This window comes from Paramisgurnus dabryanus, chromosome 20 (genome assembly GCF_030506205.2).
Source record: "Paramisgurnus dabryanus chromosome 20, PD_genome_1.1, whole genome shotgun sequence".
Taxonomy (NCBI): domain Eukaryota; kingdom Metazoa; phylum Chordata; class Actinopteri; order Cypriniformes; family Cobitidae; genus Paramisgurnus; species Paramisgurnus dabryanus.
In genome coordinates, this window is record NC_133356.1 from 21,784,776 (window position 1) to 21,812,750 (window position 27,975).

General features: G+C 37.3%; 2 protein-coding genes across 5 annotated transcripts; one reads left to right on the plus strand and one right to left on the minus strand.

Annotated features, from left to right (window-relative positions):
- Nucleotides 1–83: 83 nt before the first annotated feature.
- gabrb1 (gamma-aminobutyric acid type A receptor subunit beta1) lies at nt 84–23,120 on the plus strand. Of its 4 annotated transcripts, XM_065297029.2 has the most exons (9): nt 84–744; nt 831–922; nt 1,043–1,110; nt 8,482–8,702; nt 14,068–14,150; nt 17,253–17,387; nt 19,466–19,618; nt 19,733–19,983; nt 20,136–23,120. In XM_065297029.2, exons 1-9 carry the CDS (start codon nt 650–652, stop codon nt 20,481–20,483), a joined length of 1,446 nt encoding a protein of 481 aa, XP_065153101.1. In that variant the 5' UTR covers nt 84–649; the 3' UTR covers nt 20,484–23,120. The 4 variants fall into 4 exon arrangements, with proteins under 4 accessions (XP_065153101.1, XP_065153102.1, XP_065153103.1 ...); XM_065297030.2 differs by lacking the exons at nt 831–922; nt 1,043–1,110 and having other exon boundaries at nt 84–758; XM_065297031.2 differs by lacking the exons at nt 831–922; nt 1,043–1,110 and having other exon boundaries at nt 85–744.
- commd8 (COMM domain containing 8) lies at nt 22,839–27,425 on the minus strand. Its single transcript, XM_065297035.1, has 5 exons — nt 27,294–27,425; nt 25,590–25,745; nt 25,248–25,400; nt 23,327–23,482; nt 22,839–23,246 (listed from the first exon to the last, which is right to left on the minus strand). The coding sequence occupies exons 1-5, from the start codon at nt 27,348–27,350 to the stop codon at nt 23,226–23,228; spliced, it is 543 nt and encodes a 180-aa protein (XP_065153107.1). The 5' UTR covers nt 27,351–27,425; the 3' UTR covers nt 22,839–23,225.
- Nucleotides 27,426–27,975: the final 550 nt, after the last annotated feature.

The window sequence follows — 27,975 nt, forward strand, 5'->3', positions numbered from 1 at the left end:
AGAATGTTTGAGGGTTCACATTTTTTGGGTGTTTTGGGTTTTTTATCTTTTTTTTTTTTACAATAAATCCCGCATTACTTTTCCTCAAATCACCAATTCTGCGTTCTTCCTGACTCATTCATGTTTCATATAGTCTCAATGCGTAATGCGTTTTTTCGCTGACACTTTTGTTTTAATGCATTTTCCGAGTGTCTAACAAAAAACTGCCTCGGGCGCGTGATGCAGGGCGAATTGAAAGATGGCGCGAAAGAAGCTCTTGAGCCGACGCGCGCAGGTAAACAGGTCCAAAAATGCGCAGTTCATGAGGCGCGCTCCTGCTGCGCGAGGCTAAAGATTGTCATTAGGTGCACCGAGTGAATAGGCTACAGGACTAAATCTCAAAGCAACAGTTTATTCAGAGGACCGCCGTGAGCTGTCGTGTCCAGTGACCCGCTGGAGCAAAGCACGCCAGGAGCGATGGGATCTGACCGGCATACTGATACGCCTCAGCATCGCGACCGCAGCATCAGCACCAGGAACGCGCTCTCAACCTGACACTTTGGTTTTCGTAAGAGTTGCGTTTCATTATTTTAATGTTGGTCACATAGTCGCGCATGCGTTGCTGTGTGGTTGCGCTTCTTCAGACTTAGTTTACCGGCTCTGGCGCTCGATGATGAGAGGGATGCTGGTCGCTTGGCGCGCTGGGATCTTGTGTCTCCACGCGCTTGTGGTTTTAACGCATGGCCGTACCCCGCCGGCGAACAGGTGAGACATCATGTGTATGTATATCGGTGTGATTCATCTGCATTGATTCAGTGTCTTAAATAGTCTACTACTGTAATTCTCCCCAGTGTGAATGAACCCAGCAACATGTCATACGTCAAAGTCACCGTGGATAAATTACTGAAAGGATACGACATTCGTCTAAGGCCTGACTTCGGAGGTAAAGAAGTTATTCTGATAAAAGCACTTCTTTGAATCTTCACGTTTTCGGCATTTTTGATAAAGTATTAGCTGTCACGAGATTGTGTCAGATAGATGTATCTGTGCGCGCGCTTTGCAGGTCCTCCTGTGGACGTCGTTATGAGTATTGACATCTCCAGCATCGATATGGTGTCGGAAGTGAACATGGTGAGTACTGTCCACAGGTGTTGATAGTCTGGTTTAAGAGAAAGTGGTCATATAAAAGTGGAATAGCTTACTTAGTATCAATTTGTTGCAAACATTTCCTTTTAATTCTAAGAATTAAAGATTTAGATATGTGCCTTTTCGATATCTTTTAAAAATAAAGGTGCTTAAAAGGTTCTTCAGTGATGCCAGAAGATCACTTTTATACATTTATTTTATACATTTATATAATCTAAAGAACCTTTTATCATCTTAAAGAACCTTTTGAACAGAAACAGAAGGTTCTTCAGATGTTAAATGTGCTTTCCCTAGTTCGCCTGTGCATTCAGATCTTATTGATTTATGGTAAACGAACTTGGCTTGCTGTCCTCGAAGGGAGCTCTGCAGCTGAGCTCTGAACCTTCAGAGAGGGCAAACCTGAGGCCAGGGCTTGAGCCCCAAGTTCAACCCCTGCAACAGAACTGCGGAAAAGAAAAAAGAGATGTGATTCTGGAAAGGACAAGTCAGTTTGGAGAATGGATTGGATCAATGGTGTGCACTCCAGGTCTTGGAAGGCCACAGTACTGTGGAGTTTAGATCCATCCTTTAATACACACTTGATCCAGCTAATCAATGTCTTTAGGATTAGATACCTCCAGTCTGATGTGTTGGAACTGGTTGGAGCTAAACTATGCAGGACAGTGGCCCTCCATGAACTGAGTTTGACACATACATTTTATGACTATTACATAAGGAATAATTGATGACTGGCTGGTGAATCATTCAAAAACAATTTACAGCCAAGGTGGTAATGCGGCAGGATGCGAAATGAAGTTACACCGTAGGTGTGCGTTATTTTCATAGAATTCAAAGGAGTGAATTATTCCACTTATACCACGTTTCCACAAAGATTGCTCTGGTGGTTATTTTAAGACATTTGACAGGATAAGTGTGCGTTTTACAGAAAAATTATCAACATCTGATCAGAATAAAGCATTCAACAGGCCTATGTAATAAAGAAAAATAATATACTGGATCATTTTACAAATAAAACTGATACATTTGAAAATTTTATAGTAGTTATTCCAAAGTAACTTTAGTAGCAACTAGATAAAAAACAAACAAGATTAACAATGTTTAATAAAGTTTGAGCAATAGTTTGTAAATTCATTATTTAAGATTGCAAATAGCAAAAATTGTCTAAGAACGTATGAGTTCAAAATAGCTGCTTCAATTTTAGGAGTAAAACAGGCTTTTACAGTGAAATTTACGCATGGGTAATAACGAATACAAGTGCTGTTTCTTGTTCACTTGGGGAGAAGCAGGACCTGCAGATTTGTGTGGGTTGGTAAATGTGGTTTACGGGGACATGAATAGTGTATAATGACATGATTACTATGCTATTACCATGGTTTACGGGGACACAGTGTCCCCATAAACTGAAAAGCTAAAAAAAACATACCAAATTGTTTTTCATAGATTAAATACTGCCAACAGGTTTTTGTGACATTGGGGTTAGGGACTGAGGTAGGTAGGGAAAAATGTATAATATTTTGCATGGTATGCTTGCTTGCTTTCTAAGAATATGTATTATAAATACATGTACAGTAATAGCCTCCAGGTCTTAGGCTTTAAGGTTGTAAAAATTAACTTCGTTTTGACAATTTTCTGTGAAGAAAAAAGCTTTTTTTAGTGAATTATGGATAATTTCTGTGCTGGTTTGTGATACATTAATGATTTTAGCACATGAAAGCTTTTAGGTTGTGCACTGATGAGAGGTGCAGATCTGCAGCAGAGAGTGATAGAAAGCATTAGCAGCAATGTCTCAAATTGGTGTCTTTTTATGTCTCTAAAAATCTACTTTGTTAATCAGAATGTGCAGAATAATGCAGCTAAAGCCCAGACCAATCATTTTCATGCCTTGTTTAAAGACATGGCAAGATCAGAGCATAATGAGCTGTCCTGAAATATTTATTAAATATTTATCGTTGAGTTTGAAATTAATGAAGACGGTCTTCAGAGTTATAAGTTATAATGCAGTAGAGTTGGTTATGGTAAAATTATAGAGGTTGATTTCATCTGCTGTTGGAGGAAATAAATCCTGATCCTGGTGTAATGTGTAACTGTTAATATGCACTTTTTTGAGTTTAGAATCACAGCATCTTCTAATTATTGCTTTTCATACGTTGAACTATATTTTATATTCAGAATTATAAAAACACTAAACTATTATAAAAAACGTCTCTCTTCTAGCCAGTTTGTTTTGAAACTCTGCATCTTACAGTAGCACTTCTCATATGATTTCCTCCAGGTGAATCATTTCACTGTTTTGCTCAGTTTTGCACGTCACTTTAAGCATCTGCCACACATTCACACTGCAGTGTAAGGGATGCTGTACATGTTAAGTTTTTAGTGAACCATGTTTGATGTTTAATGTGGATGGGCTGCAGTGTAGTGGTTGTGTTTTTGAATTTTTTTGAAAGCTTATGTTCCCATGCCCATTTAATCTATTAGTTAACCAGCAGAATAATCTATGAATAAATTGCTATGAATAATATTTGGGAGGGGTAAATTAGAGTTTGAGTTGAGTCTTCCTGGTGTGGTTCAGTATCCTGCTGGGTATTGCAGAGCCAAGAATAAATGTCATTGTTATAGTGTTAATATATGGAGCTAGAAGAGTCTCAATAAAGATAAATGCACACACTACATTCACATATGCACACACAGGATTCATACATACACACACAGGATACACAAATGCACACAAAATTCACAAATGCACACACAAAATTTAAGAAGCACAGAAGATTCAGAAATGCACACAAAATTCAGAAATGCACGCAAAATTCAGAAATACACAACCAATTCAGAAATGCAAACAACATTTACAAATGCACTCAAGATTCACAAATGCACAGGACAAGATTCAGAAATGTATTTCTGATGCACATACAAATATATCTTGATTTACAAACTGTTTTTGGTCTGTGAACTTTACTGCATTTTGAGAATTTTGAGACTCCCCTGACTTGGCTCGACACACAGACTTCATTTGGCGCTGCGCAGAGCAATCGTATAAAATCAAAGTACTGCGAGAGCGAATCAAATGCATATGGAGAAGTCTGGTCTCGCGGTACTTTGATGTCAAACGCTGAATGGCTTGCGTTGAGCCACCGTAGCGGGACATCTGCATGCTGCGTATGTCATAAACTGTAGAGAAAAGTTAGCGTCTTATCTGAGAGACGAGATAAAGAGCAAACATATGGATGCATATCACATTTGCTTCAGTCAAGGGACCCTTTGTTTAACGTGATGCTACAATCAAAACAAAAGTGATGCGCGATTGCAGGGTCATCCCGCAACTCAAAGGCAAGCACAAATGTTTATATACTCTGATGCTACTTTATCAGCTAACCTGAGCTGGTACATAACTTGATATAACTTACTATATAAGCCAAAATAAACCAGCGAGGTCCTGTACTGATTGCCCGAGTAACTTAAGTACATTATAAGATTGATAATAAGTGTACAATTTCACTGTCCTCACATTTAATCAAGTATGCTGTAATGTATTTACTGTAAAGAGGGATGCATGACGGAAGAAATGTAGTGCACTTAATGTGAGAGAGTGGTGTTACGTACTACATGTGTTTACAATTAATCTTTCAAATGAACAACTTCACGTTTTTAATATGCATTATCATATTTCTGTTAGTGTAATTTTAGTTTACTGGAATTTTTTAAATATTAAAATTATATCTTTTTTAGGATAGGCCTATATAAGAATATTTGGTAACACTTTACAATAAGGTTCATAAGTTAACAGTAGTTAATGTATTAACCAACTTGAACAAACCATGAGCAATACATTTGTTACATTGTTTATTCATCTTTGTTAATGTTAGTTAATAAAAATTTAAGCTTTAATTGTTTGTTCATGTTAGTTCAGAGTGCATTAACTAATGTTAACAAGATTTTAATAAAGTATTAGTAATTGTTGAAATTAACATTAACAAAGATGAATAAATGCTGTATAAGTGCAGTTCATTATTAGTTCATGTTAAATAATGTAGCTAACTAATGTTAACTAATGAACCTTATTGTAAAGTGTTACCATATATTTATATCACAAAGTTAGGCTATATATTTTTCAGTATGGCACATTCAAGTACTGTACACAGACTAAAATTAAATGGGTTTAAATTTAATGTAGATTTCTAGACTAAAATCTCATGGCATTTAGTTGAATAAAATTAGACTAAAACTAAATCAATTCAGATGACAAAAATATGACTAAAACTTAATTAAATTTTAGTCAAAAGACTGTGACTATGTTTAATCTGTGTTTGTTCTGCCAGGTCAAAATTTGGAGGTGTTCGATTTCTTTTCTATATTAAGAAATAAAACCTCATAAATAAACTTTCTTAGTTTTCACTGCCCAGACCTACAATGTCTCTTTGTGTTGAGGACAAGTGCATCTTTGAGCCAACATTCAGTATGAGTAAAAATACTTGAGTACTAAATTGGGTTACTTTAATACTTTTACTCAAGTCGTTTTTAAATTGGTGACTTGTAACTTGTAGGGGAGTAATTTTTACAGTAAGGAATTTGTACTTTTACTCAAGTATGGCTTTCAGCTACTCTTTACACCTCTGGTACACAATACTTTTTTAGTACTACTAGGTTGAGGTTCCAAGTGAGCCGTACTGATACCAAAACGTTACGTGTAACACTGTGCCGTCAAGCAAACTGTGATGTTGTCATCTGTGTTTTGTGGTACACGTTTCCAAATTCCCTTTCATCTGTAAAAAAATAACATCCACATGCCAATAATCAAGGACACCATTCCATCAATATGCTCTGTTGCTCCTTAAGTTTGCTTGTATTACGCTCCTTGATTTGTTTCCGTAACATTTTTATGAGTATGTCATGGCAGTAGAGGCATTATGCCGTAATGGAAAAGTGCCAAAAGAACGCCTTTGTTCAACAGATGTTCTTTATGGAATCAAACAGCACAACAAAGAACACTTACAACTTTATTTAAAAAGTGTTTGAGCCAAAGATATCGCAGACCATCACATATCTATCACATGAAGCGCATAGTTACAAAGTTAAACTAACTAACTAACCTAAAGTTAGTTATTCCTAGTCTTCTGCTATATTTAATGTGTCTTTAATGTGATGAGCACAGTAAATGTGGTCATGTGATATGAGGTATTGCTTTCATGTTTGTGTGTGTAAAGTTCTGTTTATTATTTATTCATATTTGTTCCTGTCTGTCAGCGTGCTCTGTAAAAAGGTTCTGGAGTGATGATTTTAAGCTGTTGTCAGGGGCAACAGCTGCTTCTAAGAATAGCATTTGTCCTAGGCAAACCTGAGGCACACCCATGCGCACTTTCACGTCTCTATCTCTCTCTCTTATCACACTCAGTCTTTTCATTCTCTGTCTTCACTTCTCTTCTTTTCTGCAGCACTCACATGTTCTCTCCCCCTCATGGGACTGCACCCTTCAAATCTGATTGGCATCTTCCAGTTTATATTGCCCTGAAGAATCCACACAATGAAACATTCAGTACTGTAGATCTGAATGTGCTATATCATAAAATTTCCAAATTTCCTTGATCTAAGCTTGAACTCTGAAAGGTTATTATCTTAACAGTCCAAAAAAAATGTAACCTTCTCTTACAAACTTTGCAGTGTACTATTAGCACTTATTATTATATTAAACCATTATATTAAAACTCTAGTGTCAATCTCATGCACAGTTTTAGTTGCAATAACAGTAGGCTATTCAGCCATGCTTGCATAAAGTATATCTCAAGATTAAAAGAATGTTCAGAAAAAGTTTGTTTCCCAAAGGTATCTTATGAAGTGATTGCATAGGCACTTTAAAGAACTGCAAACTAGGCTGGATGATGTGTGTGCGTGCTCTTTGTGAGATGAATTTTAACCAAAGCTTTGCGGTACGTAAAGTGATCAGGTAACAGTGGTCAATTGAAATAATTGGAAGCAGTGCTTTTAAAACATCACCCACAAGCCCGGTCAGAATCCCATGGGTAATCTTTTATCTTAATCAGTTGAATCTTTTGTGGTCTTTTCTTTATTTTTGTATAAAAAAGCTGTTTGTCTTATTGAAAATTTAGTATAACTGCATTGCAGCAAAACACCAGTATTGTGCTAAGTGTACACAAATGTTTCACAGCAACCAGGTTCATTTTCCCACTTTGAAGTTTGACAAAAGACAAATATTAATAGTAAAAAAGGCATTTCAAACACTGACTAATAACCTTTTCATTGCCATTAAAGTGAATTACTTAACTTAAACACAAAAACCTGATAAAACATGCTAATTTACAAGAAAATATGTTAGAGGGTTTTGCAGCTGAACTCTTTAACCGTTTCCCTATCTCCACTAAATAATCAATAGGGAATGTGTTTCTTATTTAAGTTGGACTCAGAAGCACGCTTGTAATGTAAATGCACAATTTATGGATGACTTTAACATTAATATTCAGTTATATTAAAAGAAAGGTATCAAGCCATTTCACAAAATTGTGTTTTTCTTTCATTTTATATTAATTATACTTCCTATTAATATAAATGTTTTAGGTTAATATACCCAAACTACCAATTGTATGGATATACTGTATAATCTAGATAATTAACATGAATAATCACCTAAATAATTGTCACTAATGAAGGTTCTAAGAGACTTTCCCTTTTTACACAGATCTACAAAAAAAGTGCACAGTAATGTCAATAACTGAACCTACTAGAGTAGATAATGTATGCAAAGATAGGGATTGAAAAGCAAACTAATTCCAAGAAAACAAAACAAAAACCTAACAATTGTAAGTACATTGAAATATCGAATCACAAATACATATCCATAAATCTCCTTTAAGTCAATGGCTTTGCAAAGGCACTAAATCTAAATTCATTCATACAAGCAAAAGTGAATCCTGTAAATAGACAATCTAGACAAAAAGGATACTTTTGATTGGTTTCTGTGCTCCGATACACTTTTGCTCACAAAAAGGTTGGAGACCCCTGCTCTAAAAAATGTTGGGTAATTTCCAACCAAGTGTTGGGTCAAAAAGAGATGAACCCAACCAGTTCAGAGGCAACAGATGGGTGACCTGAGATAGAGAGGACTTTGGAGAGAAAGGTCTGGGCTGGGGGAAAGGAGACCTCAGTCTTATAAAATAAGTTGTAGTAAACGTCTGCTTGGGTATGTCAAAGAGTCAGGCAGACATCATCTCTGAGACTGCAGATACAGAGACAGAAAGAGGAATGTACAGCACTGTGATATATGACAGTGCAATATGTTTACTGTCTGGGGTATATGTGTGTCCTGCTTGTATTTGCTAATGAAAAAATGTGTGTGTTTTACAGGACTACACCATCACCATGTATTTCCAGCAGTCGTGGCGTGATAAACGTCTTTCCTACACGGGGATTCCTCTCAATCTCACATTAGATAACCGAGTGGCTGATCAACTCTGGGTGCCTGATACATACTTCATCAATGACAAGAAATCTTTTGTTCATGGGGTCACAGTAAAGAATCGTATGATTCGTTTGCACCCTGATGGAACTGTGCTTTATGGTCTCAGGTCAGTGTGTTTTTGTCTTGTATCTTGGTGCGTGATTTGAAGTGTTTTCTTTTTTGCCATTAGATTTGTGTGTCCACAATAAGATTCGCTATTAGATTTTTTAGGATTGTCCACGTTGGTGATTTTTGTCGCATTTTACAATAATAGTGAGGTTATCGAAACAGATATGAACCATCTATGAACCATCTGACCAAATGCATCCAAAGTACATGAAAGCTATGTTACTGTATATTCTCTTTAAAGTAGTCACTCATTGCCTAGAGTCATTTGTCATTTTATCAAGCAGCTTGCTTCTTGAATTCTCATCCTAGGCGGATTTTTAAACAATATTAAAATAATTTATTTATTATATGCTTTTATTGGCTGTTTTTATGTTGCCACAATTATATTTTAATCTACAAAAGTAATTTTAAACATTTATTAATTTACCTTAAAGGAAAACACCACAGTTTTTCAGTATTTTACTATGTCCCACTCCTTACCTCAACTTAGATGAATTTATACATACCTATCAATGCGTGCACTTTTAATCTTTGTACAGCCTTCTTGAATGTGTTAGCATTTAGCCTAGCCTCATTCATTCCTATGGCTCCAAACAAAAGTTTATTTTGTGCCACCATACTTACTTGTCATGTAACAGTCTTTAAATAGGGAAAACATGGAAGTGTCTGGTAGCTTCAAAATTCATCCCTGTTTGGATCCTAAGGAATGAATGAGGCTAGGCTAAATGCTAACACATTCACAATGCGTTGTACAAAGATTAGAAGTGCATGCATTGAAAAAAGATAGGTATGTATTTAATAGTCTAAGTTGAGGTAAGAACATAATAAAATGTTGAGAACTGTTTTCCTTTAGGATTTAAAGATTTTTAAGAAACATTTCACTCAACTGCATCTAAACTTTTGAACGGTAGTGTATTTTTCCCCATCTACATGTGTATGCGATCTATGTGTGCTGTATTTTTGGTTGACCCTGTTCTCCTTTGCGGTTTTGATGTTGCTTTTTTGGAGCTCAGTGAGGCATACTTATCCTGTCTAAGTCGGGGAATAGAAGATCTGTTTACCAATGAAAGATGAGGCTGTCTCTGTCCTACTTGAACCAAGAAAGTCTATAATCCCCGGAGGAAAGCATCCGTTAACACTCCCGTTTATCTCATTGGCAGTTGCTTAGCTTGTGCAGGAACTTCCAGATATGTAATTTAAAATTAGCCATCTTTGATTTAAAACTTTCACCTTAACAAATGACAGATGTGTAAATCTGTGTGTAAAGTGTTTTAAGACTATACTGTTTAAAGGGCACATATATATATATATGCAAACTCTACTTTTACAGGGTGTTTGGACATAAATGTGTGTTGGCAGTGTGTGAAGAACACAACCACCCTGCAAAAAATCCACCCTCTGCTTCTTTTTAAATCCTCATCAAACCATAGCAGTCTCAATGCTGTTTTAATTCTCTCGTTAATGTGACAACACACAAACAAAGCACAGCCTACGGCCACTGACTGACTGGTTAATTTTACCCAAAAGTTTTTCTAAATGTGTTTGTTAGCACATTGTAGCGCGAATGCAGCTAAATATACCATCGTCTCAGACTGTATTCACAGGAATCAGATCTATTTTTAACCAAAAACGCTCATTGTCTATTGGTAAGGAAGTGAGGAGCTGTAGCTCATTTGCATTTAAAGGTGCTTTTAAATTATATTAAGCCTTAGCGTTCTGCATAATTAAGGGCGTGGCCATTTGAGTGAGGGGTGAACAGCCACTGCTTTCACTAGAGTCGAGCTAGGCAGGCGTGGTTTCAGCAACCAGCCACCGCGAGTGATGCCGTGAAGTTGAGGTGTTGACGGGAAATGTTGGTTTAATGTCATTTGATGTAATAAGTACTGTAAATTCCAGTATAGTAACCTGCAATTTTTTGTTTTAAACAGATTGCAATAGAGAAAAAAATGTTATGGATTACAAAAAGTTATTAGAATTTTTAGAGTAAATACAAGTCAAATACAAACACCCCACCCTGCAAAAACTGATTTCACAAAGGAAGCTCACAATTTACATAATTTGCAGGCATCAGGGAGCCGCTCTCAATAAAGGAGACAGCTTAAACAAACTGAAAATGGTGAGTCTAGTCAATTCTGCAATAAACTGCAGACACACATTTCTTTCACTGCTTGGCTTGCAGTTTAATGTGAAGTTTTAAACAGTCTTTCTCTGTATAATGTCTAATGTAGTCTACTATGCCTGAGAGATATGGACAGAGCAGTGTTCTCTATATAAAAATACAAAATTGCTAACAATCTTTGTGCCCCTAGAGCAGGGATGGGCAACTTCGGTCCTGGAGGGCCGGTGTCCTGCAGAGTTTAGCTCCAACCATAATTAAACACACCTGAAGCAGCCAAATTAAGGTCTTACTAGGCATACAAGAAACTTTTAGGCAGGTGTGTTGAGGCAAGTTGGAGCTAAACTTTGCCAGACCGAAGTTGCCCATCCCTGCTCTAGAGACTCAATATCACTATATTAAGTAGAAAAATAAACCATGTATGTTTGTATTGCTGATGTCTGTAAGTGCTGTAAACCCAAACTCACCCTGGACTGCATAACAAAGAAGCAATTTCATCATAAGTTGACACAGACATGCAGAAGTCACGCACTGTAAGGTTGCACTGTCTGTGTTTCTGTGTTAATTAAAGCACAGCGTAATTAGGATCCAGCCAGAGGCATTTCAGAGCACCTGCAGACATGACTGAGATGTGTTTAGGCAATTAAACAGAAGTGGAATAAAGAGGGAAAGTAGGGCCGTTTCTCAATTCCAAGAATGTAAAGAACAGACTTGTGTTCTCATGGAGACCAGTCTTGCAAGGCAACCTTGAAGGAACTGGAAAGGACGCAATGACACAGAACGCATCTTTGCGAAAATTGAGATGTGCTTGCGCTGTGATCTTCCTGTTGGCTTCTCAGTATATTTTAAATAAATTTAACATTGCAACATATAAGATGATAAATATACAGTACCATTATTTACATGTTTTATTGCATATATTTCTACATTTAAATGTAAATTTCAGCAAAACACATTTCTGTTTGTTTATTCCACTATTAAAGGGGACAGAGAATGAAAAACCTTTACCTTGTCTTTGTTGAATAATGGTAGTCTACCCGCATTCACGAACATACAAAAAGTGCTAGACATGCTAAACATCTCAGTCTCATAGAAATTCCTCTTTTAGAAATGTCAGCCAGAAAACGGCCCAATCTGAAAAACTGATGCTTATGACATCACAGGCATCTCCCTGCCCCTCTACTTTAAAATAATTGGCTACATTTTTTGAGTGGCAGCAAAGTCAGCCAATCAGTAATGAGATTGCAAGTTAAGCCAGTAGGGGGAGCCAAATAGGTGCAAAACCACTTGTTTAAAATCCCCCACCCTAATAGAGCTATCTGAGAGAGGTTTTTAGGAAGCTTCTAAAGCATTACAGACCCAAACAAAAATTTTTTTGTGTACATGTCACATCACAGAACAAGGATAAATACCCCATTCAATCATTCTATGTCACCTTTAATGTTTACAAGCAAATGTCTACGTTCTGCTGTTACCTCAGCTAAAATGATCATATAAATAAGACACAACTACATTTTGTGACACACAAACATTAATATTTCCAATATTATTTTGGTTTTGGCATGGTGAAATACTTTTATCCTTACACGTATCTCTTCTCGTCTTCTATCCAGTTTTCCTGATGGCACCTGAAGTCTAAGACCTTTATTCTAGACTTTAATGTTTCTGGTGTTAAAGGTGCAGTGTGTAAATTTTAGAAGGATCTTTAGACAGAAATGCAATATAAAATAGTGGTGTATAAAGACCTTACAAAATGAACTATTGTTTTTATTACCTTAGAATGAGCGATTTTTATCTACACACTGTGAGAGTTTGGGGACAGATGAACCCAAGCGCAGACGAGAGTACACAATACAGGACTTTATTAAATAAAGAAGAAAACAAAAACCCACGAGGGGGCAAAACAAGACAGGATATACAAGACACTAAGTAACAAAAACACTGACAGGATGAGACTACAATATATAAAACGAGACAATAAACTGGACTAGATTAACAGTACAAATAAACTTGACTTAACTGGTCTCTTAACTTAACAGCAGGAACAAAACAGTACTTACGTAGACAGGACAATGGGCACAAGGACTTAAATAGGGGAGCAAATAATGAGGACAACAGGTGAAAACAATAAATACAAACAAGGATCACAAAGGGAGCAGGGTAAAAGAGACAAGACAAGGAAAACACGTGGTTGGATAAAAACATCTAATGCCACGTGTTCCCACACAAAACATGGTACTGTCAGAACCCTGCCACAAAGACTAGATATAATATAAGACATGATTCTGACAGGATCCTGACAGACACACCGCGAGTCATCTTACATGGAAGCCACCATTTTGTGCCATACTTTTCTATAGAGCGTTTGTCACTGCGTTGTCTTAGACGATGACATGTTTGTCCTGTGTGGCTACCATAGCTTCTCTATGTGCTTCGAAAGGGAGGGGGGCAATACGCAGCCTTACCACTAGATGCTGCTAAAATCTACACACTGCACATTTAATAAGTTCTCCCTCTTTATCTCTCATCTATGCGCTGTCTGATGACCCGCACCTTCTCCCAGTTAAGTGAGATGTGTTAAGGTGTGTTTGACTTCACGCGAAGCTGCATAACCTTAGACTCATTGGTAGATTAAATGAGTGCATGGTGACATAAAACGTTTGACGTGTCAAGCAAATGAGCGGTAAAAACGTGGACACTGGTGTCCCATGCAAAATGCAGCTGCCCGTGTCTAAATTCGCAACGGCACACTGTTGTAAAAAATGCTGGTGATGTCTCAAAATTTGGTTGCAGTTTGGAGCCCTTGGTGTCCCCCTATTGGCTTGTGCCCCAGGGCACTCGCCCGATCCCTTTTATGGATAATCTGGGCCTGGTATCACGTGGAGCATTGAGCTCAAGTGTGACTGCAGCTTTAATTAAGCATGGCTATTTCTGAGTAAGCATTAAGCTTGAATATAGATCACATTACTGTTACTCTATTATGGCCATATCGAAGCAGATTGGTGTCACACCATCTATTTAAATGTACAGCTTTGTGTGTATTGCCTAACAACAGATAAGTGGGGAAAGTCATGGAAATTCATCATTTAGAAATTGTGGGAAAGCCAGTTTTTATATTTATTTACCCTCTTATTTCATGTAAAAAAAAAACATACTCAAGGGAAAATCTCATTTCGGAGAAAGAATAGATCACATTAGGTGCACTAAACTAATAGTGACTGTGTTGTTTTTGACCTCATATCTGCAGGATAACTACCACAGCTGCATGTATGATGGATCTGCGCAGATATCCACTGGATGAGCAGAACTGTACGCTGGAGATTGAAAGTTGTAAGTGCTGTGAATGGTATAATTGTTAATCAAAACTCACTTGAATGTAAATTTGTGTTTATACGGTAATCATTACTTGTAAAGTTTTATATCATCAGAATAATTTTCTCAGATACCATGCTAAGGCTTTGTTAATGATATTCATAATCTGCATGGTAAATATGGTAAACATATATTGAAAAATATGGAAGTACTATAGGTTAAAGTAAGAAAACATTGTTAATCCCGCTGGTCTCGCTGGTTTTGATGCAGAAGTCTATGTTTGCTCAACACTGAGGAGAAATTATGTATCTCTCGAGGAGAAAATCTGTAATTTAGCAGGTGTTCATAAACAAACATCTGAAGTCAATAAAGATAGAAAGTGAGAGAAGGAGAGAAAGTTATATTGACAGGAGGGAGTGAGGTAGCACATTAATACCCGAGAAAATCAGAGCTCATTAATGCAGATAGACTCTCATTTCTCACAGCACTTTTAATACATACAGATCTCATCTTCATACCAAAGTTTAATTTTCATAGAAAGCGAGGAAGATGCCGATTCTAGCATCTCATCACATGCTATGTAACAGTTGCAGTACAATGCAGCAAAAAGCATCAGGACAAAACTGCTGCAATCAACTACGGTGTGTATGCATCATCTCAGTTATACTTGCAGAGGATCTCACTGTGCTGACTTTCTCTCTCAGACTTTACATCTTTTTGCTCTTTCATATCTTCCTCTCATCTCTTTTCATACTTGTGCCAGACAGTGTTTGTAATTGGATGTCTGCTTTGTTGGGCAAACAGCTGTAACCTTGTAAAGCGGCTGTCGTGCCTCAGCTCTGAGATGAGTATCACAGCATGAAGAAAAAAACTTTACATCACAGCTGACAAAACTTGTCACATTTACCATGTACACATAATACATGCGACATTCCCTGTAATGTGGAAAAAATGTATTTATTTACGTGACTTTTTGTTTCTTTTTACCAGAATAAATTAAAATCAATTAAATGGATTAGAATTACGTTGTTGCGTGGTTGTAGGTAAAGGGGATGACGGACATCTGGTGTATTTAAACTAGAGCCCGATCGATATATCGGCAAGCCGATATTAGGCATTTTCCAAACTATCGGTATCGGCATTCATAATGGCCGATAAATGAATATTTTAAAAAAAACGGACGAAACAGCCTTCATTACATTTCCTCACTGTTGGTGTTTTTGACAGAGCGCTCTGAACCAGTAGCTGCTGGTGGGGTCCAGATTTAGGCGTCTAGCCACTGCCTGAGTCAAGTGATCAGCAGTTTATATTTTGCTGTTGTTGTTATTTATCAGAACTTACAGAATTTGTCTCCAGTCCTATTCAAAGTTATATTTATGAACCTAGTCTTATAAAACTGGTAACTTTGATTTGGTTGTTGTTGTTTTTGTGTTTTTGTTCAAAGGACTTTACGTTTCATATCTTAAGTTTGTATTTTTATACATTTTATTTATCAGAACTTTAATATATTTTAATGTTCCTCTGTTCTGTTCTGTCAATAAAAGAAACAAGTTTCTTTTTAAAATGCATTATCATATTTTTTTTATTTAAAACTCATAAATAACTACAAATAACTAATGTTAGGGAAATCTGTTAATGTTTAGTTGCACATTTTTTGAAAAATATCGGCCGATATATCGGAATATCAGATTTTAAAACCAACAAACATTTGTATCTTTATCAGCTAGGACTGCACGATTTGGGTAATTTTCCCATTGCGATTATTGTTGCTGATATTGCGTCGTGCGATTGCGATTATTAATTATCATGAGTCAACTTGATGGGTTTTAAAAGACAAGTTCGGTATTTTACACTTAAAGCCCTGTTTTCAGATTGTTTATGGTGAAATAGAATGGTTTTGACTGAAATTTCGACATATGCGGCTGCCCAGAGAATTTTCGGGTGTTTGTGTTTCACCTCCCACCTCTACAATGGGTTTATAGGTGCACTGGAACAATCCTTTCTAAAATGCATTAAACTTTCGTTTACAAAGACGTGAAACTCACCGAGTGGTCAGGGGTGTTCACTGATATGCTCACACAAAAATCGCTGCAAAAGATGCTTTCCAACAGCTGTTTTAGCATTCGTTGTTAACTTGTGGACCTATTTTTCCAAACGCCTCACACCCGTATATTCTTCCGCTGAGAGCTTGAATAATAGACACAAGTGGTGGCGCTAATCCGCCATTGCCAATGGCAAGAATAGAAACAAAGTTTGATGTCGCACATAGAAATGATGTCGCACAGGCTGACATCGCGATTGCGATGCGATTTAATTGTGCAGCACTATCTGCCTTCAAAATCCTTTATCGGTCGGGCTCTAATTTAAACTAGCTACTGTTTATAGTTCAGTTTATGTGAGGTGGTTTCTCTGCTATTATAAAAGTCCAAATAGGGCACTGAACCATCTATAGGCTACCAACTCAAGATCGTAACTTCAAAGTGTTAAGACGAAGACAAATTCTCCTCAAATTCATCTGAATGATCCACCTAACCCTAATATGTTAATAAATAATAATAAAAAGTAATTGCAGAAGCCTTAGCAACAAGTGATTGCTGATGGACACTCAAAAAAATGGACCAATCTCAAATACAACACTGCTTAACTGTACTGTAATCACAGAAATCGTCTCTGTTTAATTTGAATTTTAAAAATCGAACACATAAGCAATTTCATCGACTTAATATGAAGAAACAGAAAGATATGGACAGAGTACTGTAGACCTTCATTTGGATTATCATTGGGTTTCAGTCAGTCACTAAGGACTTTAGGCTGATGATTCGTTTGATTTAACGTAATGAAGAAGAACAGAGAAAATCCTCTAATTAAGTTCTAGTGTTGTGGATCGCTGTGCTGTCCTGTAGATAAGCAGAGAGCGTCTGCTGGGAAAATCCTGTCTGACAGACCTGGACAAGCTTCTCACAGAGCTGTTCACAGTGCAGTCGCATGCTGATTTACAGCACTGACGAGAGAGACCATGAGAAACTGAAGGATCCAGCTTTCCCTTTGTGGATGATGCTGAGGCGTTTTGTAGGTGTGTGTGTGAGCTCTGAATCTTTCTGTCTGGCTTTTGTCTCTCAGATGGATACACCACAGATGACATTGAGTTTTACTGGCAGGGTGGGAGTTCTGTGACGGGTGTGGATAACATTGAGCTGCCACAGTTCTCTATTATCGACTATAAGACGCTGTCTAAAAAGGCAGTCTTTGCCACAGGTACAGTCTGTTCTCTGTACATTCATCAGATGAGTCACATCTCTGCATATCAGAACTACACCAAACTTACTTTAGTTTCACACTGTAAGCCCAGACAAGTTCATTTAATGTAAAAAGCTGCCCTAAAAATGTCCATTTTGCTTTGTTTAACAAGTGAAATGAATTAAAGGTCCAATGTGTAACTTGTATAAGGATCTCTTGGCAAAAATGCAATAAAATATACGTACCTATATAATCAGTTGTGCATAAAGACCTTACAAAGTCACTGTATTGTTTTTATTACGTTAGAAAGAGCCGTTTATGTACATACACTGCAGGTTCCTTGCATGGAGGTTGTTGCAATGTTTCTACAGTGCGCATTTCATCACCATGGCCCTGTCCCAAATGGCACACTGCAGACTTGTGGACTTTCTCAGAGTCCACACTTTGATGTAGTGCAGACCTAAGGGACCCTTGAGGCGAGTTCACGAGGGCGCACCGGAGTTGTATTTTGGGACAGACTTGAGCGTCACGCCGGAAAAAGAAAGCGAAGTGGTGTGAACTCCTCCCATCCGTCGACTGATTGCTCTTTTGCAAGGACTTCTGGGTTGGTAAAGTGTGTGGAGCCTGCAGCAGTGCTAGCTTCGCCAGAGATAGCATTAAGGGGGCGCTGATGAGCATACTTCGGAGTCTAAAAATGACAGATGGGACACCCTATGGACGCGTAGACTAATGCTGCGTTCACACCAGCAGCGGTAGAGGCGTCAAGCGCAAGTGAAGTCAATGTAAAGACGTGTTGATGCGTGTCTGGAGGTCTCGCGGCGCGAATGAGGCGTTAAGCGCAGCGCTGTAGTTGCGTTTCTGCCTCATTCACGGGTCTAGTTTGCGTGAATTGAGGATTGCCGCAGCAAACACGTGAGTTGAAGAATTTGAACTCAATTAACCTTAACCAATCAAGAGCTTGCTCTAGTAGGGACGTGATAACAGGAAGCGAGCAGAGTGGCAGAAGCCCCTCCCATGAAGCGAATTTCTGTGTGAATGTCTCAATGACTAGAATTTCACCCGCAAATGAAGGGAGTAAACTCAAAATGTTCAAGCGGCAAACTAGACACGGTAGACGCGATGTTGACGCCTCAAACGCGGCTGGTGTGATCCCACAGTAAGCGAGCATGTGCAATTTAAGGCCACAAGACCGAAAGTCAACATGAAGTGCGCCATTTGTGTCTGGAGGTCTCGCGGCACACATGAGGCTTTTAGCGCAGCGTGGTAGACGGGTTTCCGACCCGTAGACTAATGCTGCGTTCACATCAGCAGCAGTAGAGGCATCAACGCGAGTGATTTCAATGTTAAGTCAATGTAAAGACGCGTTGATGCGTGTCTGGAGGTCTCGCGGCGCGAATGAGGCGTTTAGTGCAGCGCAGTAGACGCGTTTCCGCCTCATTCGCGCGTCTAGTTCGCGTGAATTGAACATTGCCGCGGCAAACACACGAGTTGAAAAATTTGAACTCTGGCAGAAAAACGCCCGCGTTAACCAATCAAGAGCTTGCTCTAGTAATGACGTGATTACAGGAAGCAAGCGGAGTGGCAGAAGCCCCTCCCATGACGCGAATTTCTGCGTGAATGTCTCGATGACTAGAATTTCATGCGCGAATGAAGGGAGTAAACTTAAAAATGCGGCAAACTAGACACGGTAGACGCGAATTTGACGCCTCAAACGCAGCTGGTGTGAACCCACGGTAAGCGAGCATGCACAATTTAAGGCCACGAGACCGAAAGTCAACATGGCGTGCACCATTTGGGACAGAACCTATGTTGGATAACATGTTTATCCTGCAATTTGCAATCTCACCACTAGATGTCGCTAAAACCCCACAATGGACCTTTAAGTTTGTTAAACAGTCAATTAAAATTTTTCAAAACATCTCCTGTTCTGCAAATAGTTAGAATAGTTTATTGTACATGTCTTATTTTAACATAGTTTTATAAAACTAGTAAGATTAAGAAAACTCTGCAGTCTTTGCCTCTTAAAAAGACAGATTGTGTTTTGTGTAAGTGTAGCCAATCGATATTCAATTCTTATTTTAATGACTTACTTTTAGGGTCATACCCTCGCCTGTCCCTTAGTTTCAAACTGAAGAGAAACATTGGATATTTCATCCTTCAGACCTACATGCCTTCAACCCTGATCACCATCCTGTCCTGGGTCTCCTTCTGGATCAACTATGATGCATCAGCAGCAAGAGTGGCACTGGGTGTGTTTGTGTGAAATTCCCACCATTCAAACACCTAACTTGTATTCTTCTGACTTTCTCGACAATGTACAATTTAAACATTTTCTAATCCTGCTTTATAATAATTCTTTTCAGGAATCACCACTGTTCTGACTATGACCACAATCAACACTCACCTTAGGGAGACATTGCCCAAAATCCCATATGTGAAAGCCATAGACATCTATCTGATGGGCTGCTTTGTTTTTGTATTCCTGGCCTTGCTCGAATATGCCTTTGTCAACTACATCTTCTTCGGCCGTGGGCCACACTTACAGAAGAAAGTGGCAGAAAAAGCAGCAAAAAGCAACAATGAGAAGAGTCGAATGCAGAGTAACAAAATTCAGGTAAGAACAAATGCATCTGCATCTCTCTATGCATACACTGCATATCATTTTAAATGTATATGTTAAGCACAATTTTAATTTTTGTTATGTGTAAAACTCTCATTGCGCCTTTTAACCATTAGTCCCATTTTTATTTTTCCTTTTTTGTAAAGATTGATATCCATGGAAACATTCCCCTGACAAACCTTGATCTGCATCTCAGCGGGGCAGAGATGCTTGGTGCTCTTGGGGATCCAAGGAACACCATGTTCTCTTACGACAGTGCCAGCATCCAATACCGTAAGCCCCTCACAGCTCGTGACCTCTACGTTCGACCCACCGCCTCTATGGAGAGGCCAATGCCCCGTAAAAAGGGTCATCTGAAAAGAAAGGCCGATCAGCTGAAGGTTAAGATTCCGGATCTGACAGACGTTAATGCCATCGACAAATGGTCCCGTGTCATCTTTCCGATCACCTACACCTTCTTTAATCTAGTATACTGGCTCTATTATGTCCACTAGGGGTCAGCGTGGACTCAACTCAGTCATCCACACATCAGGTCAGACTCTATTATCCTCCTCACTTAAGTCTTGAATTAAGTCTTGACAGGATGGAGGGGGAGTATATACCGTAGCCCTCCTCTGTAAATAGTTTAGATATTTAATTTAGATCTAGCCTATATTAAAACATTATGCTCAATATGACTTTGAAGTTGACACTGGATTTTTGCACATTTTTGCTTCATGAGACCCGACTGCAACCTCACAAGAGAGACAGACAAACTGCATAACTTCACCACACATCAATGTCAGACGGTCTTTAACCTTTAAAACAGCATTTGGAGGTTATTAAACAACTTTTTGGTGTGGTCTTAGAGGAACATACTTGGTTCAGTGCAACCTAAAATCACGAAAAGAAAAAACAATGTAATCTTTTAAGCACCATTTACAGAAATTATTCTCAAAACATTCACCTTAAAATGTATTGCTTCTTACTTTGAAAAGGACGATGCAGACAACTTTACAGCTTAAATAATAAACAGGTTTTCCCTAAATAACTAAGTGCAAGTGCTTTACAAAAGTACAAGTTTAACATTTCTGCTTTTTGGCTGTCCTGGTTTATTTCCATTGTAAGTTTGTTACTTTAACCACACTTTTGCTTTTTAAAACAATAACTGAGGAATGATTCAATATTGTTTTACCACTATGCTGCTTGGCCTTATCTTGTATTAAACCCAGAACATGTACAGCTACAGTATGTATACAGGCCTTGGTTAAGACAATACTTTCAAAGATAATGTACAGTAGCTCTTGTGTCATCATGTTTTTGGGAAACTTTTTATTAACCCAGGAATCCTGCTTATATAAAGGTTGATACAGTAGTTCACTTTTATACTTTAAAGCCCAGTATTTAAAGGGGCCACGGCATGAAAATCTGACTTTTCCATGTTTAAGTGCTATAATTGGGTTCCTAGTGCTTCTATCAACCTAGAAAATGTAAAAAAGATCAACCCAGTAAGCACGTGAAAAATAGGTCATTGAAATTTGGCTCTCCTTATGATGTCATAAGGAGATCTTATTATAATAATACTGCCCCTTAATCTGCACTATCCAACCACGGCACAGCCATTTAGTGCAGAAAAAGAGAGAGAGAGAGAGAAAATAATTTACAGCACAATTGAGTTTCAATTTCAACAAACCACCGTCATTGCGATCAGTGTTTGACAAAGTGTCAATTTTTATGTTATAATAAATTATCTATATGGTATTTTGAGCTAAAACTTCACATACGTACTCTGGGGACACCAAAGATTTATTTTACATCTTAAAAAAGTATTTTGACATGGCCCCTTTAAATTATTCATTTGCATGAAATGAATACCTTGCTTCATATCATTAGAAATACTGTAAAGAAATTCAGGATTGCATTTTAACTTCCTGACACTAGTAATCAGATTGTAGTTATAACCAAGATATAGGCATTGTTCATATATAACTATTTATAAGGTACAGGAAATGTGTTTAGCTTACAGATACAGTATGCATAGCTTTACACATGTTCAATGTGAGTTATGTATTATTCAAACTCATTAAAATGGAAGATAGGGATTAATAACTAATCTGTTTTAGTCTTTATGGCTAAACTTTGTGCCTTTTAGGAAAATAAATCATTTTACAGGGTTTTACATACAACGGAGTAGAATCAGAATAAATTTCCACGCGGGGTATCACAACAGAGTAATGTTTCAAGGGCTTCCCTAATGCCCTGCTTTGAGATTGTATAATCAGCTATGTAAATAAATCGCTTCTAACACTCTATACTGACAATCTGCTTGGAATATCATCAGTTTGGTTGTTGAACACAACTTTGTGACTCCATCAAGCAGATGAAATAATGTAAAAGAATAAACAAAGCGTATTCAAATTCACTCTAGCTAGAATCAGCATGAATACACAAACACATGAAAGTAAAACAAGCAAATACAGAGAAACTTAAATGTTTTATAGACCATTATTTCATAGAAGTTGTTTTGACCTATAACAGCAAATTCCCCCGAACAAAGTGTATTTTTTGCACAATATCCTATTAGAACCAATAAGCATGTATAATTTCTTTATATTTGAACTTATGCTATTGGTCTGTGCACTCTTATGCGGGAGTGTGTTGTAGAGAAATGTTTAAAGTATTGAATGAGATGGAGATGGCGATTGTGTATGGACTGTTGGACTGTATTGCACAGTTGTTGTCTAGGAGGTAAACATTTAAAATGAATTTAAATAAAATATCTCACCAAACCAATCATAATATGGATCTGTGATTTTGCAAGCTTTGTTGGTGTATGCAAGTACTGTATGAATCAATGCTGGACACAAAGCTGTGAAAAAACACGATGAATGCTTTATTTAAGGGTTATTTGTTTTTACAGACTGCCCTCAACTGAAATTGAAGGGGCAGAATTTCATTCATACAACAAAGAAACAAGAGAACTAAACACATTTTAACATTCATGTGCAGACTGGGCACCTTGGATTTGACTTATTAATTGAGATAACAAATAATTTGGCACCTCTAACAAATCAGTGTTACCCTATAAAACTGAAGCTTTCTTTTGGTGAACATCATGAACACTTATAGTCCTTGAGTTTTGCTTAAATAGCTCATAGTCAGAGCTACTATTTCCAGTTTCTGTGTAAGGTTCCCGTGTGCCAGCATGCAGGCGTTGTCTTACAGCAAAGACATCAGAATTGCTGATTCTGGTCTCTTTATTTCAACTGCAGCACCACCTAGAACAGAACATGTGTCAGGAAAGCTGTGTAATGGATGCTGCTGTATATAAAAAAAAATTTGTTTTTGACTGCATTACCTTATTAGCTGCCTCTAAGGCACTGATGAGTGTTTGTAGCTCCTCTTTGTTCATTTCTATGTTTGTCGATCTCTGAATTCCATTATCTTTCAAGTCCAGACTTAGATTTAACAGGGGAGTGTTTAAAGCTGACAGCTTGTCACTGGATAATGCCAGCTAGAGTGAGTTGGAGGTAACAATGAAGTGATGAGAAAGAAAGAGGAGTCAATGCAGTCAATATTAATCACTACATTGTTACATATGAAAATGTAGGGTGTTTCTCAACCGCGAGGACGGTTCCTAGGCAGGCTGCATATCTCGGCTGCAAAGTCATCACGCATCGTTGAAGGACATTTCAATCCGAAGTATGCTTCGAAGGCAACCTCTGTTTCATGCCTTTAATTGGGCCACTTTTGTAGGATGCACGAACTATAATCTTCATGCTCTCAAATTACCCACAATCCTTTGCACACATTCAGAAAACATCGCGAGACGTCATCCAATTTCATTCTGAAATATAAGCCAAACATTGGTAGGAAACGAGTGGGCACAATGGTCATCCAATATCAGTATGAAATGCAAGACAAAAACATGTTTTACGCATGAGGCATTTATGTTTTCCTTGATTTTTTCCTTGATAAATTAATAACAATGTATTCTGTATAGAACTTGGAGACCACAAATGGTTGATGGGTCAGTGACAAAAACGGTTTGGCATGATGAGAAATTCAAAAATCTTTTTTAAAAAACTTGTTTTAAAACCACGCATCAGATTTATTTCAATGCACATATGGTTTTTATGTTAATTTTATGCAATAAAAAATACATTTGCATCATTTTAATAAAAATGTGAAACGGTGTAACTGCCAATTGCGCCAAAGAATGAGAAATATTAAATATTTCATCCACCTTGATGGCATGTAAACGTAATTAAAAAAAAAAACATTTAAAAATATAATTTTGTTAGTTATTTATAAATTAAAATTTTAATGCATTTTTGTAATATTTGTCCTGACATATGCTGAAAACAGCTCTTTTTTCTAAATAATCTTTGACAAATGATATAAAAATTTGACATATGATGTAAAAAAATCATATTACACGAAACTAGATGATTATATTTTATTATATATATTTTTTCATTTTTAAAAAAAAATACTAGTTACACCAATTGACACAGACCGGTTACACCACAGACATTTTTGCAATTATCCCCCAAATATTCTTTCAAAATGAAATAAAACCAGAAATTTTTGACTTGGTCCTCAAAAACGTGAATCTGCAAATTTAATTAGAAATTTTAAAGCAACACTATGTAGTTTTTTTTACCTTTAAATAATGTCTCTAAAATTATTTCAGTGATAGAACAACTTTTAACTGGACAAATTGTACTGTTGCTGCAACCTGAGCAGCCTCCTAGCTGCTACAAGCACACTCTGAAAGTGGCGGTGGAGGGTAGAGCACACAGCCCCGCCCCTCCCCCTGCCTGCAGAAGAGTGTCTGATACCAGGCACTGTTGTGCTTTTCAACCACATGGGGGAGATGTAAGTCATTTTTACATGGAAACTACATAGTGTTGCTTTAACCTTTTTACATTTAATTAAACCATATGGACACAAAATAATTAACGTCACGTCACTGACACTTATATATGGTTCTCATTCACAGTACTGAATTAATGGAAAGTTGTTATAACTTTTTGTGGTGATACATTGCATTATCTTCAACTTTTAACTTTAAAGTTTTCATGACAAGACCACAGGGGAAACCGTAATGACGTTGCCATGGACACTTATTAGACCGTCTCATTCTAGTGTTTAAACTTGTGGAGGACTCTAACCTTGAACTGTCAGAAGGACTGTACTCGGAAGGAAACAGCTTTCATAGGGCGCGCCCTTGCGTTTGAGAAACACCCGTACTGTATATGTATGTGCTTGCACACCTTTATCTGCCAGTTAAAGTCCTGTAGCTGTGTGCTAGAGATGGCATTGGTTCTGTCCACCAAAGCATGTCTGATCTCATCCAACCTTGACCGCACACACTGCAGAACAGCTTCGGCACGAGCAGGATCCAAGTCACTCAGCAGATCACGAACCTACACATCCATTAATACAATAAAGAAAACATGCAGAAATTATTCTGGCAGAATTCAGACATCACTCCCTTTCCTATCAGAATTCCCAAATGCACATTAAATCATGTGACTATTTACTCATTGTGATTGCAAATTTATGTGCAGGTAAGTATAAAGTTTATAGGTCTGTTCAGGTTCTTCTGTCCTCACCTCTTGATCTGAGCATCCTCTCCCTACAGCAAAGCGGATGAAAGATGAGAGACTGTTCAATAAATCCATCCATTCTGTCAAACTCCATCTGTCTCTGTAATCTGATCGGGACGGACCCCGCCGCCCGCACACTCCATCCACCACCCTGTGCAAGAGCTTAGAAGAAAACAATAAAGAAACTATTAACAATTATTTCAAATAATGCCTGTAGAAAAGGCCTCAAAGTTATGTTAGAGTTGTTATTATTTTGTCAATCATGCTTTATGTTTCATGTTTCTCCCATTTATTCAGTGCCTGTAACAGAGTAAAAGTGCGCACTGGTTTGTGTATTTTATCTGATGTCACGCAGCTAGTATGCAGTACGGTATAGATAGGTGTTCGTTGTCACGCAGTTAGTATGCAGTATGATAGAGATAGGCGTTCGTCATTTCAATTAATATTCAGTACTACAGAGATCGTCCGTCGGTTCGGACATAATTGCGGGTGTCATTTTTCCTCAGAGTGTGCGTGAATGAGAAAAGTAAGTAAAGTTATATCTGCTGCATTACTCGTGATATTGTATTTTTGGCGCTGTTATTTCTGTTATTTGATATGTTAATTAAGAGTTTAAGGGTCGCTACACAACCGTTATGTTAATTATGTCTACCTGATTCAATACGTCGGATCGAATATTTCATATCATGTTTAGACATGTTTGCTTTATTTAACACTTGTTGTTATAAATGTTCATTATTGTGGCTGAGTAAAGTATTATGTGGTGTTAAATATTATTATCTGGAATGCTATTAAGGCTTTATATTATAAATGACAGTATGTTATAGTTACGCTATTGGTAACTTAATGTATGGTAGAGAATCTGATAAGTGTTTGAATTCTTTCTCTCTGTTTACGTTTCTAGAGTTTAAGAGATATATAGTAATATTTTCTGGTTATTGTTTATTTTATATTGTAATGTAGAGGGGAATGAGTATATGTATGTTTCCCTTGTTCATTTGTATTTTGTTCTCTCTTTATAGAAACCACACACATTATGCAAATTATATTTAAACTCACTCATACAAGAAAAGGAAGAATAAACTGAACATTAAGAATATCTCTCAGCTCTTTATTGCATACTCTGCAATATTTGGCCTTAAGGAGTGTTCTGGCCGACACACCTGCGTGAACCTGGTGATAAACCTAGAATTGGCACCTATACTGAGTGTTTACCCATTATCTTCACTACAATGCCACTTATTGTTATATCAGCATGAGTGCAGTGAGTGAAAGTCTAACAATTAATGACAACCTTTAGAAATTACAGTACACCTTATACACAAAATATATAGACAATGTATCCATTTAATATATAGTATCACCATTTAATAATTGATACGAACACGTAAGATGTTTTAATTCCATGTTATGTGACTTTGTTATGTGGATGTGATATATGCCAATACACACTACATAATCATTGGGTAGTAATGGCCCACACATTTCAATAATTTTACCTGTAGTATGCGTGCTCCGTTTAAAACAGATCAGATTTAGATAAAAAATAAAATAAAATAAGGAGTGACCATGCAACATTATTTCAAAGCTGATTCTACAGAACGCTGATTGCAAAGCGAGACTGACGTGAAATTTAAATCAACAACGCAATGTGTATTGGTATTATTTAATTAATACCGTAATACATACTAAACTACTGCTGCTACTTACTTTGGGACATTCTTCGGGTGATAATTTATCCAGCAATGTTATCGTACCGCAAGACATCTTCCTCCCCGATTGAACTCGAGTGATGTCAGCTGATACAATGTCACATGACTTCGGTTTAAGCGTGTTGACTTCATATGCCGCTACCCAAGCCGATCGTAGTTTGACATCAGGTTACCGCGAGAGTATGTCTAACGATGTGCTATCTAATTCATCTCGCGGAAACGTGATGTAACATGAGAGCGGTTGCGCAGCAACGCTTTAATTCGAACACAGTTTTTGTAGGGTGTTCAAGATTGCGCTTAATAATATTGTTCTCTGTAACAAAAAATATATTTTTTTTAATCACATTTACCCAATAAATTCAAATTAACCTTTTAAAAAATGTTATTTTATGAGCAATGTTCTGAATGAATCCCGGAAACTTTCACTTTCGAAATTTCAAATTAAAAGTCCTATTAATCCAAAAACAAAGTTATGCCTGTTCTCCAAATTGTAAATTGTAAAGTTAATGAAATTATTATTTTTTTATTCAGATGGTTTAAAATATATTTTGACTGTTTATGCCCAAAACGTTTCATTTCAATACGAGATAGGTTGTTAAAAATTAAGGCGGATATCTAATAAATGTAGGCCACACATTATTATTTTGTTTGCCTTTCTTTAAAATAAAAAAGTGAATGTT

Coding starts and splice junctions, on each gene's coding strand:
- gabrb1 (XM_065297029.2), top strand. CDS start 650: ATGATGAGAGGGATGCTGGTCGCTTGGCGCGCTGGGATCTTGTGTCTC. Junction 923..1,042: donor TCTAAGGCCTGACTTCGGAG/GTAAAGAAGTTA, acceptor CGCGCTTTGCAG/GTCCTCCTGTGGACGTCGTT. Junction 19,984..20,135: donor TGCAGAGTAACAAAATTCAG/GTAAGAACAAAT, acceptor TTTTTTGTAAAG/ATTGATATCCATGGAAACAT.
- commd8 (XM_065297035.1), bottom strand. CDS start 27,350: ATGTCTTGCGGTACGATAACATTGCTGGATAAATTATCACCCGAAGAA. Junction 25,746..27,293: donor CACCCGAAGAATGTCCCAAA/GTAAGTAGCAGC, acceptor TTTTCTTCTAAG/CTCTTGCACAGGGTGGTGGA. Junction 25,401..25,589: donor GAGGATGCTCAGATCAAGAG/GTGAGGACAGAA, acceptor ATGGATGTGTAG/GTTCGTGATCTGCTGAGTGA.